The following is a 17,353-nucleotide window of genomic DNA, read 5'->3' as shown; positions in this document are numbered from 1 at the left end:
TGCCCCACATTTGCTGTTAGAGAGCTTGGCATGTTGTATTTATTGAACACGTGGAGAAGAAATATTGTTTCTGTAGCTTCCACATCAAAACCAAAAGCTAATAAAAGTTGGTGACCATGCCAAGGCGGGACTGGAGCGGAGTATGTAGTGGACGAAAGTCTGATTGGAAAACAGAAAGGCTGCGAGGGCCGTGATTTATTTCGCTGCTTTGTAAATAAGTGGCATGGAGAATCTACGTTATTAGGGATAATTTTATTACAGTATTACGTCTCTTATCCAGATATCATAATTCTAGAACCTTCATTTGGGAGGAAGCAGGGAGACCTCTGAGAGGCAGTCAGCTGTTCCCCTTCAGTGGAGCAGGGGTCAGGGAGCTGACCTCAGGGCCTCACCCAGAAGACTGGGCATGCAGTAGGCCCCTGCAGCCTTGGGCCCCCCTGAGGGATCACCAGGGGAAGCTCTGAGAAGGGACAGCCACCTTCTGAAAGCAGAAGCGGAGAATTCCAGAAGCACAGCTTTGGGCTCTGCTTGGCATAAAATAAAACAGCGGGCTCTTGTAAGTGGGCTCTGAGAATGTCAGTGCACCACATCGAAGGACAAAAATGGGCCGGAAGGATGATGGCTTGTCCAGAACAGATCAGATCGGCTTTGGCACATTTTGGTTCGATGTACCCTGCTGAACAATGCAGGAACACATGTGGTGCATTTCAGAAAGATTTCTAAAATAAAAGTAGTTTAAAACAAGATAATAATAAATCTGTGCTTAAAGGGCCAAGTTTCAGTTATATGGAAGACCTCACTCTCCGATCCCAGGAGAAAGTAACTTACTTGCTCTTAACTCTGTGCCCATGTGGCCTGCCACTTTTCCTTCTCTCTACCTTTCGATATTACAGCTGTAGATTCTTTTTCCTCATCATCTTAGGAGCCGTTTATTTTATATTCTTTCTATATTTCTCATGCTGTGCTTCTCTTCCTTGCTTCCACATCAGCTGCAGCGTTTATCGCCCATCCCGGGCACCTTCCCCACGGAGCACCTGCCTTTGGGCTGCCCTGGCCCTGTGGGCACGCCTGTGTTACTGCCAGTTTTCTATGGAAGTTACTTGTTGACAAGCCCTGTCTCCACCCCCTTCCCCAACGACTATGCGCTGCATCACACTGGAGCCCTTGATTTGTCACTTACGTTCCCCTAGTTACTAGGGCAGCGTTTACAGCCTCGCGAGGTCTCCACAAGGTCTTGTAAAACCTGTTGAGTGAACCATGCCTCCTTGACCTTTTAGAGACTTCGGTTTTTCTTTGTGCTGCGTCTCTCTGCTCTCTCTCTAATTCCTTTTTTTCTTTTTCCAGTTTTAATATTTTTTTCACTGAAGTATAGTTGCTTTACGATGTTGTGTTAATTTCTCATTCTTTGTTAACTTCTCCACTGACTCTTTGGAGTCAAGACGGAATGCAGAAATGACATGGCTGAAGATAACGAGGAATCTGAGGTGGAGACACCAGAATTTGGAGTCACTCTTCAAGACAGACTGTCTTATCTGGGCTGCAGGAATCAGGGTCCTCTGTAGGAAGGGTGAGAGCTTGCAGAGATTCAAGCTAGCTTTGAAAGCTCCTAGGGGCGGTTGTGTGGCATCTGAACAGAATGGAGTGTCCAGCTGAATGGGAATTTTCAGCACCCAAGGCGCACTGACCGGCCTGGCTCAGTAGCCCGAGGAGGGAAGAGAAAGCTGACGGGACCGGTCCATGGGATGCGGGTGAAAAGGCCCAGACTTTCTCTGAGGCATCAGTGTGCACCCACTATGGAAATACTAATTCATTATATGATCCCCCTAAAAATGTAATTGTGAGAACAATCTGCCGTCCCCATATTATTTGTCAAATGTAAATAGATATAGTTTCTAGATCACCTCTTAGGATCTCTTCTCGCACATCTGAGAATGGACAGGCGTAGAATTGGGAAGAACATACTCCAAACACACTGTTGCAGGGCACCACCTCCGGCCATTGATAAAAGCATGGCTTTTGGCTGCAGTCCTGTCGTTCTTGGTGGAAAATACCATCCTCAGCAGGATTTCCTCATTACTGCAGAGGATTTGGACTATTACAGCAAGTTTTGCTGGAGCAGGTTTTTCTACAAACGATCCTCTAATTAACAGGAAGCATGTGTGTGAACAGTAGTATGTAATTTTCATAGATAGTCTTGCAAAAGAGCGGCATTTTAAGTTCATATTTTATACTTGGCTGACTTTTTCCTTTAAGGAAGTAAACATGTAATCTTGACAGGGAATGTAAAAACAGAAACATCAAACCACCCACATCTTTCATTCCAGGTTTTTGCTCATGTTTTTTATGGCTTTGCATTGCCAAGTAATACAAGTTGTTTTGTTTTCATTTTTGTTTTTTTCAAAATTCAGAGTAAAAGCAATTTATGGCATGAGTTGATAGAGAAATTAGTTAAAGCCGTCTATATTGCATCAAGCAGGTGGGAAAGGAGACAAGTCAACTAACAGGTATGTGACGAGCAGCTCTTCGGAGCCACCCTGCTGAGTCCCGGGGGAACACCGATGTGCTACACACATGGTCTTCATCCGCCAGAGGCATTTACAGTTAAGTTGGGGAAAGAGGCACAGGTACTCGCAACTGCTATCAACAGCGCCAGGCTGTATATCACTAAATGGTGGTGACCCGTGGGGATAATGGGAGTTTGATGAAAAGAGGGTCTGGGAGGGCTGTGGCTGGTATAAGCCAGGGTTTCTCAGCATCAGCACTGTTGACATTCTGGGGGGCTGTCCTGTACATCACGGGGTGTTTAGCAGCATCCCTGGCCTCTGCCCACTCGATGCCAGTTGTACCTGCCAACTGTGACAACCAAAAATGCCTGCAGACGTTGACAGCTGTTTCCTGGGGGGGGAACAAAATTGTCCCAGCTGAGAACCACTGGGTAGGCATAGTTGATCGCAGTGTGGGCTTTGGGGCTGAACCTTGAAGAATAAATAGAACTTGGACAGGACGTGTGGACCATATGGAGATGATTTAGTTAACAGAAGCCATTATGGAAAGACCCAGTCAATTTCTTTTTTCCTTTTTTCTTTATTTACTTGTTTACTTATTTATTTATATATTGGAGTATAGTTAATTTATAATATCGTGTATATGTCAAGTGTACCGCAAAATGATTCAGTTATACATATATATATTCTTTTTCAGATTCTTTTCCATTATAAGTTATTAAAAGGTATTGAGTGTAGTTCCCTGTGCTGTACAGTAGGTCTTTTAGTCCCAGAGGACAGCCATGGGGACACTTGTTAATTCCTCTTTACGTGCCTGACATCTGTGGTTCTCCCTGTTCCACTTTCTAGTTTGTTTTTTTCTAATTTATTTTATTGAAGTAGACTTGATTTACAATGTTGTGTTGATTTCTGCTGTACAGCACAGTGATTCAGTTACACACACACATATATATATATATATACATTCTTTTTCATATTCTTTTCCATTATGGCTCATCACAGGTTACTGAATAGAGTTCCCTGTGCTACTGTAAGACCTTGTTGTTTATCCATTCCATATATAATAGTTTGCATCTACTAACCCCAATCTCCCGGTCCTTCCCTCCCCCCCACCCGCACTTTCTAGTTTTAACTCTAGCATTCTTTCCTTTTTTTTTTTTTTTTTTTTTTTTTGCGGTACGCGGGCCTCACTGTTGTGGCCTCTCCCACTGCAGAGCACAGGCTCCGGAGACGCAGGCCCAGCGGCCATGGCTCACGGGCCCAGCCGCTCCGCGGCACGTGGGATCCTCCCGGACCGGGGCACGAACCCGCGTCCCCTGCATCGGCAGGTGGACTCTCAACCACTGCGCCACCAGGGGAGCCCACCTCTAGCATTCTTTTTCTCAGTCCCTGTATGCAGCAGAGACGGGAAAGTCAAAAGGGTTACTCTTGTGAACACACAGCAAGGGACAGTGCCTGTCTGTTCCTGGGTTTGGTGAGTCTGGCCTGGGCAGTTGAGGTGCATTCTGCTGTGACGAGCTCTGTGCAGCGTGTGCCTGAGGAGACCCCGTCCTGCCCTCATCACTTGTAGGCTGCCCTAGCCTGCCTCGCAGGATGGGAGGACGACAGGGTTGGCATGAGGATATAGCCTCGCAGAATATGTGCTAGCATGATAGCAATCATGCTCATCTCTAAAGGGAAGCCCATTTTTACCAAAGGGTATGTTCCCAGAGAGTGGATCCTGTCAATGGAAGTAATCAACAATCAATCGTAAGAACAGAAAAGAGTTTTATTTGAGCCAAACTGAGGACTAGCCGGAAGCCAGCTTCCCAGGTGACTGAGAAATTGCTCTGCAGAAGCAGGGTTTCCAGCACAGTTTATATCTTGTCAGAACAAAGAACATGAAACTAGTCAGCGTTACATTTCTTCAAGATTTCAGAAAAAGAACATTCCAGCCAGTACCTAGCAAGTCAGCATGGCCTTGGCCCCTGGGAAGGGAGCCTTATCCTCCCTTTACATCCTCCCCGGACCGGGGCACGAACCCGCGTCCCCTGCATCGGCAGGCGGACTCTCAACCACTGCGCCACCAGGGAAGCCCTTAATCTCTATTTTTAACACGGACATTCTTTACTTTTAATCAATGTGTCCTCTAATAATTAAAACAGATGTACAATGTATGTTTGATAGGCCACAGTCTATTTTAGTCAGCATAAAATTCAATGTAACTCATGGGAAAGCCAGAATGACTTCCCCATATCTCAATCTGTGAACATTTCTTTTTATCAGTCCTCTCTGCGTTACCTAGTTTTATAGTTTGGGCACTGTCAGTACTTTGACTCCCTGTAACTCCCAGCTTTCTTGGGCGCGAGCTGAAGGAAGGCAGAGGCAGGTGTGTACCCACTAAGCCTAGCACAGTGCCTGGACACCTGCTCGACCCTCAGAATGTCCTTCTAGAGTGAACAAATGAGAGACTCACTGAAGGAATGGCATTGTACTGGGCCCAGGTGTCCTCAGTGATTGGCAGGAGAGTAAGCTTGCCAAAGAACAGAATAGCCGATGAGGTCTGTGGCCTTCGAATTAAAAGTGTAATGATAATAGTGACTGATGTGTGTTGAGCTCTTTCCCTATGTGCCGTGTACTAAGAACATTACGTCGTTTAATTTTCATCACCACCGTCTGCCCTAAATTCTGATCTGCCTTTCACCGATGAGGAAACTGAGGCTTTGACAGAAGAGGTAACTTGCCCGAGGTGACAGATCCATCCCTTGCTAGTTGTCCAAAACTAGAACACAAATCAAAATGAAGTGGCCCCTCTGGGGATCAGGCCACTGCCCTTGACATCATCATCAGATGTTCTAACTGTCATGGAAAAAGTCACAGATGAACCAGGGCCCCCCGAGGACATCAAAGTCACAATTCCAGTACCTACCAAACTGAGATAGGAGAGGCTCTTCATCTAAAACAGAGGGGGAGAGAGAGGGAGAGAGAGTGAGAGAGAGAGAGAGAGAGAGAGTGTGTGTGAGTGTGTGTGTGTGTGTGTGTGTGTGTGTGAAGGCTTTCCTTAGGTAGGTTATTTTTGGAACAGTGTTAAGTGTTGGACTCACAGGCAGGTCTGTGGTCATGCTGAGCCAGCAACACAGTGATGTATTGTTAACAGAAACAGGGAAGTTAGGAGAAGGAGGTAGATTGCTAGGTTGATCTTATGACAACAAAACCTTGTTTTGTTGTTTTGTTTTAGCAGTGAAGTCTGAGGTGATGGTGGGACGTTTAAGCATACATTTCCAGAAAGGCTTTGGCGCTCTGGATTGGCCCTTGTGAAAGAGGCCAGTTTTGAAATGCACATTTTAGATGTGTCTCCATAGAGGTGACAGTTGAAGATGTGGAAGTATGTGATGTCTTCAAAGTATTAGTATCGAGAAAGCAGATTATGAAAGATATGCACATGGAGGATAAGCATCATTAGAATTCAAGGACAGTGATAATCATTTTTCTGGTCCCATCCATCAATAACGCAAAAGTGGTAAAAATTCTGTAGTTAAAATCCTACTCTCTTGCCTGATGTCAATTAGTTCCTGAAAACGAATTGAAAGATGTTAGATTTTAACATGAAAAAAACTCACTGGAATTTTTCATTTGAAAGATTTTTAGTAGATTAGAAAATTATGTTTCTGGGTTTTCGTAGTGACAACTTTTATAGACAACAAGCATTATTTTCAGTAACAAAATCATAATATCAAACATTTCCTAAAATCCATTTTGTGACATAGTTACCTGATAAAGTATCATCTTCACTTTGAAGGGACAAATCAGGAAAGAAGGTGTGTGTGTATGTGTGAGCATCTCTGTGTGTTTTAGTATCTGTTAGGTAGCCTACTATTGATACCATTTGTCATCATGAAAAATGTCAGCCCGTTTGAAACAGCTTTGTTTTCTTAAAAAAGAAAAATATATCTAGAATATACTTAAATTTCCAATGGTTGGATAATGTTCTAAACCTTAGAGTTAAATACTTAATAGAATCCATGCATGCAATAAGATAACTATGAAGATTACAAAAGCAGAAAATATTTGTAATACAACCGAAACATTCTACCCAAAATGTGTATGTTATTATGACAACCATATAAAGTCTGCTTCTGAACGTTGAATCCTTGGAAGGTAATATAAAAAATAATTACTTCGGGATGATATTATTATTTTTTAATTGAAAAGACGACTTAACATTATAAACATGGAAAAAAGAAGCCAATGCAAGTTGGTTAAGAAAACAGGATCCAGAGTATTTACTGGTTAAAAAAAAATATGTTAAAAGTATTTATTCAAGCTCAATAATGTTTATTTGTTTACAAACATATGGAGTGCCTAGTAACTACCAGGGGCTGTGCTAATGATATACAGACAAAAAAGCACAGTGTTTCCCATCACTGAAATTGTATTGCTTTAATTTACCACATATAATAATGATTCTTTCAAAAATTGCCCTGTAGTTCACAGTTGCTCTTTCTGACACTCTGATTCCCTAAAACTCAAGTTTCAATCTCTTGCAAGACAGCTTCTCTCACTGTTATCTTCAGCTTGGTAGCCTGGTATTTGCTTTCTAGTAAGACAGACTGAAATAGACACCAGAGACACAGCACTTTACGTGTAATCTCATGTTGAGTTAAACAGCATTTGAATGTTGCCAGTGAGCCAATGGCTTGTTGGGGTTTCTTCTACACCCCGTCCTGCTTCCCAGAAAGGAAACATATGTGGGTGTTTTAGGGGAGGCGTGTGTCCGTTTGCAGGTAAGAGAGAACCTGAGGAACGTGAACTTAGATGAACAGAGGTGTTTGGGTCTCTCCAGGTTAAGTCTGGAGACTGATTTGTCCAGGGCCTGTATTTCTGGGATCTCTTGGCCTTTTCCTGATGCTTGTTGCCTCATGGTGGAAAGGCGGCCCCTGCACCTCCAGCCCTCACACCAAGGTTCCAAGCAAGAAGAGGGAGGAAGGGCAGGGACAAAGGGCCCTGGTATTGATCCATTAGCTTCAGCAGGAGAGCAGAGCCTCGTGCAGAAGCTCCACCCATTGGATTTTGGCCCCCAGCTTAGCAGTGGGCTCTGGGTCAGTGACTTCCCAGCTGCAAGGGTGGCTGGGAACACAGGGCTTTCACTTTCTAGTCTTCACAGGAGACATAGTGAATAGCTTGGGGTAACTAGTCTATCGCCTGCCATTTACATCCTCTTTATGAGAATGTAATGCCTAGTAAGTCCAACGGTGTGGTATTAGTTAAAGAATTTGCCATGGAATGATAGATCTTCGAGGTACCCTACTCAATTGCTTGGAAGTTCGTGTGTCTTTGACCCAGAAGAGATCATCAGACCTTTCTTCCCTTTTTATTTGGAAGGAGGAGTTGTCTTCGGGCCCCCTACCCCTCCTAGTCTAGTCCAGCGCCTCCTCTGTAAGTCTTAGAAAGTTATAAGAAAATCTGTGCTCTCTGTCCTCTTTCCTCTGCCTGCCTTTGATTTTTTCCTTGTGACAGACATAAAAGGCCCTAAATCAGCCTTACATCTGCCTCAAGTCAGAAGAAAGAAAACTGTGTATTCGAAGTGTGAAAGGAGGTGAAATGAAGAACTGTTACATCCAATACCTAAAGCCTTTGAAAGTTCTATGAAGTTACTTTATATTTTTTGCAGAAGGCCACATCTAGGGCAAAGAAAGAGAACATGCTTGAATGAATGAAACAACTGAGCAGTGCCTATTACGGTTTAGCTCTTTTCTTATTTAATCCTCCCAATAAATCTGTGAAAGAAGATTCTGGGTCCATTTCACGTATTTGGAAACTAAGGCCAAAAGAGAAGCGTAGTAATATCTCCAAGGCTACTCGACTGACAGGGCCAGGGTTAAAACCAGGACAGTCTAACTCTAAAATACATACTTTTCTTTTTTTTCCAGTTTTTCTTGTTGTCTGCCATCTGTGCTTTGTCTTTTTTTTTTTTTTAATTGAAATATAGCTGATTTACAATGTTGTGTTAGTTTCAGGTGTACAGCAAAGCGACTCAAGATACACATATATGTGTGTGTGTGTGTGTGTATATGTGTATATATATATAATATATATGTTTTCTTTTTCAGATTCTTTCCCCATATAGGTTATTACAAAATATTGAGTAGAGTTCCCTGTGCTATACAGTAGGTCCTTGCTGTTTATGTATTTTATATATAGATATATGTTATGTTACTTCATAATTTATCCCTCCCCGCCACCTTTCCCTTTCCCCTTTGGTAACCATAAGTTTTCTATGTCTGAGTCTCTTTCTGTTTTGTACATAAGTTCATTTGTATCATTTTTTTTAGATTCCACATATAAGTGATATCATAAGATATTTGTCTCTGTTTGACTTACTTCACTTAGTATGATAATCTCTAGATCCATCCATGTTGCTGCAAATGGCATTATTTCATTCTTTTTTTCTGCTTTGTCTTTACACTTGCTTTCCCACAATTGCTCTTGTTAAATCTCAGTTAGAAAAAAAAACAAGTCCTATCTTATTCAAATTGATAATGTCTTTGTTTACTAGGGACTCCCAAGGTCCCAAGGTACAGCCTCCGCTGTGTTCACCCCGGAATTCAAACATGATTAGACACGTCTGGAAGCGTCTGGAAGAATCTGGCAGGGGCTGCTTAATTACATAAGTTAACTGGCAGCCTTCTGGGAAAGAACTAATCCTACGCGGAGAGAGAGTAGAGAAGTGCAAGTTTACTTGCACTCAGTGCCTGAGATAGGGGGTAAGTGTAAGTCAAGTGCAGTATAATTTAGTTAGCCTGGCCTCTGATCCAGTCCCTAGGGATGCCTGGAGCCAGGAGGTTGCCAGGGAAAGCTACCAGTGTCTTCACTAAGATTTGCGTGGGTCGTTGAGTGTTCACGCTACATCAGCAGATTGAGTGGCACCAGCCCAGACAGCTTATCACTGGGGCCGGTTCGTCAGGGCTTGGGGCTTCAGCGGATCTGGGTCCTGCAGGGCCCCGGAGTTGAAAGGGTAAAGGTTTATTGTTTTAGTCCATTTGGGCTGCTATAAGAAAATACCACAGACTGGGTGGCTCAAAAACAACAGGAGGGCTTCCCTGGTGGCGCAGGTTGGGAATCTGCCTGCCGATGCAGGGGACACGGGTTCGTGCCCCGGTCCAGGAAGATCCCACATGCTGCGGAGCGGCTGGGCCCGTGAGCCATGGCCGCTGAGCCTGCGCGTCCGGAGCTTGTGCTCCGCAACGGAAGAGGCTACAACCGTGAGAGGCCCGCGTACCACACAAAAAAAAAAATCCCCTGCCCTTGTGGAATTTGTGTCCTAGTAGGACGAGGTGGACAAACAAATGTGTAAAACGACAGTATGTCAGATGCTGTGTGCTATGGTAAAATAAAGCATTGAAAGGGAATCGGGAGTTTTGGGGGAGGGAGGCTGGTCAAAGTGTAAAATCGCATAGTCAGGCAAGGCCTCACTGAGAAAGTGAGCTTTGAGCCGGAAATGAAGATCTGTGATCTAGCGTGGAGTTGGCAAACTTTTTCTGAAAAGGGCAGCTGTTAAATACTTTAGGCTTTGGGAACGGTACAGCCTCTGTTACAATGGCTCAATTATGCTAATTTCTCTAGGACGAAAGCATCCAGGGAGAACATGTAAATGAATGGATGTAGTTGTCTTCCAATGCAACTTTACTTATGGACACGGAAATTTGTATCTCATAGAATTTTTATGTCATGAAATACTATCATTCTTTTGATTTCTTTTCCCCCCAACCACTTAAAAAGATAAAGACTATATTTGGCTGTGGGCCATAAAAACACAGTTACTGGGCTAGAATTGGCCTGTGGGCCTCCCTGCAATAGAGCCCAAGAGATTTAACGGTGTCCTTTCCCCTTAATTGCTTTGGATGACGTGTAATGGTGTACGTTTGAAAGATAAGATGGAATGCAACTCATGCTTTTGCAGATATCTGCCTGTTTTAGGTCCAACAGCTTTGCTGTTGCTTCTCAAAGAAAAGGAATGAAAATTCATCTGTTTATCCAGTGACAGATCCTCATTTCACTTATATGAAATTTATGTCTTACAGCTTTTATTTTTAGGCTCTGCTGTGCAATAATAGCTTTTATTTTCAATCCGTCATACTACAGTATTGCCGAAGACATTTTATGTAGCAATTAAGAGTTTTCCAGGTAGCATTGCATTGGGATGCAAGCTCTAGAAAAGTTGCTAAAAAGTGGCTTAACTAATTAGGGTTTTATTTGTCTAATAAGGTTTAGAGTGGGCTGCACAAGACTCGTGTGGCAGCTGTTAGATGTCATCAAGAACCCAGGTTCCTGTCATTCTGCTTGACCACTGCCATTCTTGCATATGGTGTTGGTTTTCACAATTGCCAAATGCTTTCTGCACCTCCGGGCACCACGGGTGCATTTCTGCAAGAGAGAAGGGAGAAGAGTGACCCAGTGCAAAATGGGCTTTGTCTTTTCATTCATTAGGTGGAGCCTTCCCAAGGAGCAGACGCCTCACATCTCACTGGCCAGCACTGTGTTCTGTGATCACCCGTAGCTGCAGAGGAGCTGGCTCAACAAGTTTTTATAGCTGAGCACATTGCTTTCTAAAACAAAATCAGGCTTCGGTTATTAAGAAAGAAAGGGAGATGGGCTACTGGATAAATAGCGTTATCTGCTATGGCTTCTAAGTGTGTTTGAAGAAAAAAAAACAGTCACGTGAGTTACAGGTACCGTCACCCATGGCTAAATTGACATGGGTGAAGGCCTTGACTGTCACCCCACAATTTACTTCTCTTCCACAAATTTCTCTCCCCAAACTTCTTTTGATATTGATTGCAAGGTGTGTTTTGTTTCAGAAGGGTTGAAACGTAAATAAAACTCTTTGTGTCAAGGAAGTGACGGTATATGTTATTGTTATCTGAACCCTGGGTTTATGCCGGCCTGTGCAGTGCCCTTGACGGCTTCCTCTTGCCACGAGGGAAGCCCTTCCGTTACCTACGACCCTGGCTTCTCCCAGGTCCTACCTCCTGCGCTGGTCTGTCCCTGCCGCTCATCCCTGGGCTTCCACAGTTCCAGCCTCGGTCACCTGGGAAATCTCAAAACAGCCCTGCTGCCATGACTCATCTTCCTTCCTGAGGCTAATGTCACAAACATCCCCTTGAATCTTCCTTCTCTGGAGCACAATTTCTCCCCTTTGTTTATTTGGGTGACCTGCTATCGTATTAATTTTCTGTGGCCTTAGCTCTTTTTTTTTTTAATTTTTAAAAATTTTGAACATGTGCTAAATTTATTTCTAAACTTCAACAAAAGCAAAGCAAAATACGATAATTTGATTCACCATGTCTCAAAAAAGTGAACTTTTCCCTGACACTGCATTCTGAAAGATTTTTTTAATGTGATGTCAAATAACAAATTCAACAATAATAATTAAGACGTTATACAGCACTGTTATGTGCCAGGCAATAAATATTGTAAGCTACACATAATTTATCTGTAACCCTCACAATAATCCAATAAAGCAGGTAATACTATTATTCCCATTTTAAAGATGGAAAAACTGAGGCATAGAGAGATTAAGTAGCTTGCTCAAACTCACCCAGTAAATAAGTGGGGGAACAAGGATTTGTAGCTCTTTTTTTTTTTTTCTTTTTAATCATCTGGCCTTTCTTCTAAGTGTAAGGAGTCAGGGAGGCCAGCAAGTGACGAAACGCTCCAAGTCCAGCTTCATGTCCTGCTGATTTATACGAAATGCCCCTGGTCTCTATGGCCATGGACTACTGCCCCCCTCCAGGTTGTTTTCTATGGGAGGCTTTCTTTCTCTCTTAAATTTCTTCTCTTTAATCTTTTGAATGTTGACACATTCACACTTTTCCAAAAGGTTTACAAATATAGAGTGAAAACTCTTGCTGTCACTTTGTCCCCATCCTCCAGTTCCCACTCACTCCCCAGGCAACCGCTTTTGTTAATTTCTTATATAAACCTTCAAGCATTTTTCTAAAAAATGAAAATACAAGTAAATACAAAAGTGTTCCTATTTTTCTCCTTTTTTTTTTTTTTAATGTGCCTAGCCTACACACAGTTCTGCTTTTTTTTTTTCCATGTATACATCTTGGAGACCTTTCCATAGCAGTGTTAACAGTACTTACAGAATTTCTCCTTTTTTCTTTTTAAGCTGCATAATATTAAAGTGATCTCTTTGAAACACAAAGCTGGTCATGCCTCTCCTGCTTTCCTCTTAAAATACAGATATAATTACTCACATTTCACTCCTCACGCTATCATCAGCCATCACCAGTATCGGTGAGGAACTGTCCTTTGCTTCCTGAGCGTTGTTAGGGTATAATGATGCATTTGAATTTTTTCCTTAAAACAGCAACCATTTTTTCCCAGTTTTATTAAGATATAATTGACATACAACACTTGTATAAGTTTAAGGTGTACAGCATAATGATTTGATGTATGTATATATTGTGAATTGATTATCACGATTAGTTTATTAACATCCATCACCTCACGTCATTTGAATTTTAATATTCTACGATGTAACTTTCAAATATTGGCTATAAGGAGGAGGGGTGTTGAGACATGGATGCTCTTAGACTAATGGTAATGTAAATTGAGGTGGCCTTGATGAAAGACAGTTTTACCCTGAGTCCTTCAGGAGTCTGAGAAATAGCTCTGCCCTTTCACCTGGGTTTCATTCACGGGGCTTTGCCCTAAAGTAGTCTTGAGCGATACCATCAAAGATATATAAAGATGATATTATTTCTAGTGGTGAAACCTACAAGCATGCCAAGTATTCAACAATAGAGTAATAGTTAACTGCGCATCTACATGATGGAATTGCCAGGAAGATATTAAAATTCATACTTCTGAAAACTTTTCAATGACAGAGGGCGGTGGTCATGATACATTTAGTGTTCAGTGAAAGGGGCAAGGTGCAGTTTTTTACCAGGTGTGATTGTGTGAAAGGAAAGACCAGGTGAGCTGTAGGGGATTATAGTCGAGCAATAAATACCCTGTGTGTGTGTGTGTGTGTGTGTCCCTGTGTGTTTATGGCCAGGAGGTGGGGGGAGTGAAGAAGCTGTGTGCATGTCTTGATTCATCCTCACATCGAGCCTTTAAGTACCCACATTTTGGAGTCGTGGTGGACGTTGTATGTCTGTACATTATATATGGAAAACCAAGGTTTGACTGTGGATAAGTTTCATTTTTGATCATGCTCACGAACAGTTGAAATGTGCTGGGTATGTAGAGCTCCAAATATGGACATTAAATCCAGACCCTTTCCTCTATTTAAATTTTGGCAGTGGCCATCTGGATAGTAGGATTGTAGGTAACTTTTTGTTTGCTTTACGAAGGCCAGTGGGGACCCACTAAAGAAGGATTTTAGGGGGCTTCCCTGGTGGCGCAGTGGTTGAGAGTCCGCCTGCCGATGCAGGGGACATGGGTTCGTGCCCCGGTCCGGGAAGATCCCACACGCCGCGGAGTGGCTGGGCCCGTGAGCCATGGCCACTGAGCCTGCGCGTCCGGAGCCTGTGCTCCACAACGGGAGAGGCCGCAACAGTGAGGCCCGCGTACCGCAAAAAAAAAAAAAAAAAAAAAAGAAGAAGAAGAAGAAGGATTTTAGGACAGTGACGTGATTGTCTTGATAAGAACACACACTAGGACTTGGATCAAAATAGGTGAACGCTTTCAACCTCAGGGTCGATAAACTCTACCTGGTAGAGTTGTAAGGGGAAGTTAAGTAGGATGGATGATACTTTTTTGCATACCGAAGTTACAAAATAATATATGTTCTGAAATTCTACGAGTGAGGAGAAAAAGTTAACTTTTTCAGACGTGAGAAGTGGCTTAGTTCAAGAAATGGAGATAATATCATTTTCAACTTGGATTTACAACCATACAGTAATTCTCTCCTTTTATAATATTATTGCGCTTAGAAGGTGTCCTTTCTTGCCAGCCTTTTATTTCTGTCCATTACTAACTATGACATTGCATCATTAGTCATTCATAGACCTGAACCCAGTGATCAGAGACACATGTCACTGAGGCTTTTGGGGAGCAGTCGGATTGAGGTGGGGTGGAGGAGATTGGTTGGGACAATCACTCTGTGAAAGTTTGTTCTTCAGCCTTTTATTTTCTTTGTCCAGAGGTCTTTCTAGCTGCTTCACTTCTCAAAATGATTCTTTTCTTTGGCCATTATAACATTTACTTCACCACTTAAGTTTGTTGTTTTTGCAGATTTCCCAGGATCGTTCAGAAAAAGCACACTTGTTTTCTCAGGTTTTACATGCTGTGGTTAAGATACCTGAATCTTGTCACCGCATCTCAATGAGTTCATACGTACCTTCAGTGAAGAAGATTGGTAACATCTGGAAAACCTGCAGATGTGTTTGCAGCTCTTCAAGAGCATACCTGACCCCTAGTGACTGGAGAAGGAAAGATGAAACATTAGGGGAACAAGAAGGGTTAAGAAAGAGAGTTCAGAGTAGGATGGTGCTTCTTGTTTACTCTCCCCTTGGAAGTGGAGGACGTTTTACTCTTGTGAATTGATGAAAGGATGCTCTCATGACACTGGCTACAGCTGTGGCATATCTGAAAGAGGCTGCTGAGGGGAATAAAACTGTTGCCGCTCCCAGGAATCAATGAAGTGTCGGCATCTCAGATGGGCTCTCTGTGGTTTTCAATTGGTTGGGGACAGACAGGGCTTTCGTGACTGTAAATGTCAACTGCTGGGGCTGGGAGTGGGTAGTTATGGCCCCCTGAGAACTAAGTGAATCTCCCACCTCAGACCTCGTCTGTCCCTCCCAGACCGGCGGAGTTGTGCCCCAGAATTCTTGGAGAAATCACTGTGTCAGTACTTGCTGAGACGTCTGCTGGATCACCAGGGAGTGGACAGTGTGTGCTGTCTGCAAAAATCACCTCTTTTTTTTTTTAGCTCAGTGGCCTCTGACGATGAACACTCAAATCTAGTTCAAATTGGAAATATTTCCACTTGGTTTTGGAGGGGCATTTCTCCTTATGTGTTTGTCTTCTCTCTGCAGATAAAGAAGAAGCAGCAGGATGTGGTTAGATTTCTGGAAGCCAACAAGATAGAGTTTGAGGAGGTGGACATCACGATGTCAGAAGAGCAGAGGCAGTGGATGTACAAGAACATCCCCCTGGAGAAGAAGCCTGCCCAGGGCAACCCTCTGCCACCTCAGATATTTAATGGTAACCGATACTGTGGAGTAAGTATCAAATGATTGTTATCACATCATTTCTTTGTCTGATTCAAAACAGAGTCATCTGGGGCTTCCCTGGTGGCACAGTGGTTGAGAGTCTGCCTGCCGATGCAGGGGACATGGGTTCGTGCCCCGGTCCAGGAAGATCCCACATGCCACGGAGCAGCTGGGCCCGTGAGCCATGGCCGCTGAGCCTGCGCGTCCGGAGCCTGTGCTCCGCAACGGGAGAGGCCACAGCAGTGAGAGGCCCGCGTACCGAAAAAAAAAAAAAAAAACAGAGTCATCTGGAGTGCAGTTGGGTTTTTTTCAATGCAGACTGACCTCCTTACCTAGTACCTAGTCAGTTCCACAGGTCTAACAGAGGGTGAATTCGAGATGGTGTATGAGTCCAAGGTCACAGACTGTGCCTTCCTGTTTGCTTTGGGAAAAGGGGGTGGGAAGGGAAGCTGCGTACCTGTGTGTTTACTGTGTTCTACATTTTAAAGCGTATTTTTTTACTAATACATTTTGGGGGGCAGAGGGGAAGCGGTAATTATGCTTGAATCTTTATCTCTCTGTAGTGTAAAAAAACTGCTAATGGCTGATTATAAACCAGAGTTTCACTTTTTTATGATCATGAGCCAGCTGGATCGTTATGAACAACTAAAATACATCAGATGCCTTCCTGCTGCAGGTGGCATTGAGAAGATGAAGCCACTTTCGACTAATTATTTTCCTTCTCACTTCTTAGGTTCAGAAAAAACATTGAGAAATGTCTCTCTAATGAGTAGTTAGGATTTGCTTTCTGCTGTAGCTTTAAGTATGTAAGTCAGTGTTTATTTTGAGACCTGAACTGCAGTCCTTTAAGGATGGCCAGGAGCAGGGGAAGGGGCTACAGTGCAGAGATGCTCAAGGTGAAATAAATAACTGGGTGCTCGTTAGGGTGGAGAAGAGGGATAACAGTGAAACAGTTCTCCAAGAACGTGAGGCAGAATGAAATGCTGAAACATAAAGCCATAAAGATTGTGCCCAGCGTTTTCACATGTCATGAAGAGAAAACCGAACCTGGCACTAGACACAGATTTGAGTTCTAGTACTGCTTTATGTTGGCTCGACACCTTTGGAAAGTCACGCATCTCTTTATATCTCAATGTTCTCATCTTTAGCAAAGGACGATCATATCCATCTCACTTCCCAGGATGTTTGTCACTGTTTCTAAAGTACTTCTAAAACTCTATACCCACCCAAACTACCATTCAACTGTAAGACCAGAATAAAGGCATTTTCACAGCCGCCAAGTCTGAGGAACAGAGAACCAATGGATTTTTGTTTTAAGTTTTCTAGCACTGTTTGACTGATAGCTTTATTTTGAACTGTACAGTTTACACACATTTTCATCTATTATCTTATTTTGGTCTGCAGGCACAAAAGTACGTTTTCTAGACTCTGTAATCATGAATGGAATACACTCTTGGTAACCGTATACTTTCCCTAATATGAGATCATGATGTAAAAAAATTCCACAAAAATAATAACCTTTATTATATAATAATGCACCTTATTTCTTGTTGATGCTGCCTCTGCAGACACTGAGGTTTGACCATCCTCTGCTCTTGACTTCCCTCTCCATTGCTCTACCCACTTCCTGCATACATGGTTCAG

The 17,353-nt window shown here is 43.0% G+C and overlaps 1 protein-coding gene across 1 annotated transcript in view; it reads left to right on the top strand.

Moving 5' to 3' along the window:
- SH3BGRL2 (SH3 domain binding glutamate rich protein like 2) overlaps positions 1–17,353 on the top strand; it is a 54,247-nt gene that overhangs the window by 14,591 nt on the left and 22,303 nt on the right. Inside the window, exon 2 of the mRNA XM_067702723.1 lies at positions 15,533–15,718. Within this exon, the coding sequence (XP_067558824.1) occupies positions 15,533–15,718 (186 nt within the window). The remainder of the gene's footprint in view (positions 1–15,532; positions 15,719–17,353) is intronic.

This window comes from Pseudorca crassidens, chromosome 13 (assembly GCF_039906515.1).
Source record: "Pseudorca crassidens isolate mPseCra1 chromosome 13, mPseCra1.hap1, whole genome shotgun sequence".
In the NCBI taxonomy this organism is placed as follows: Eukaryota; Metazoa; Chordata; class Mammalia; order Artiodactyla; family Delphinidae; genus Pseudorca; species Pseudorca crassidens.
The sequence above is the reverse complement of the archived record's forward strand: the minus strand, read 5'-3'. Positions and strand labels throughout refer to the sequence as shown.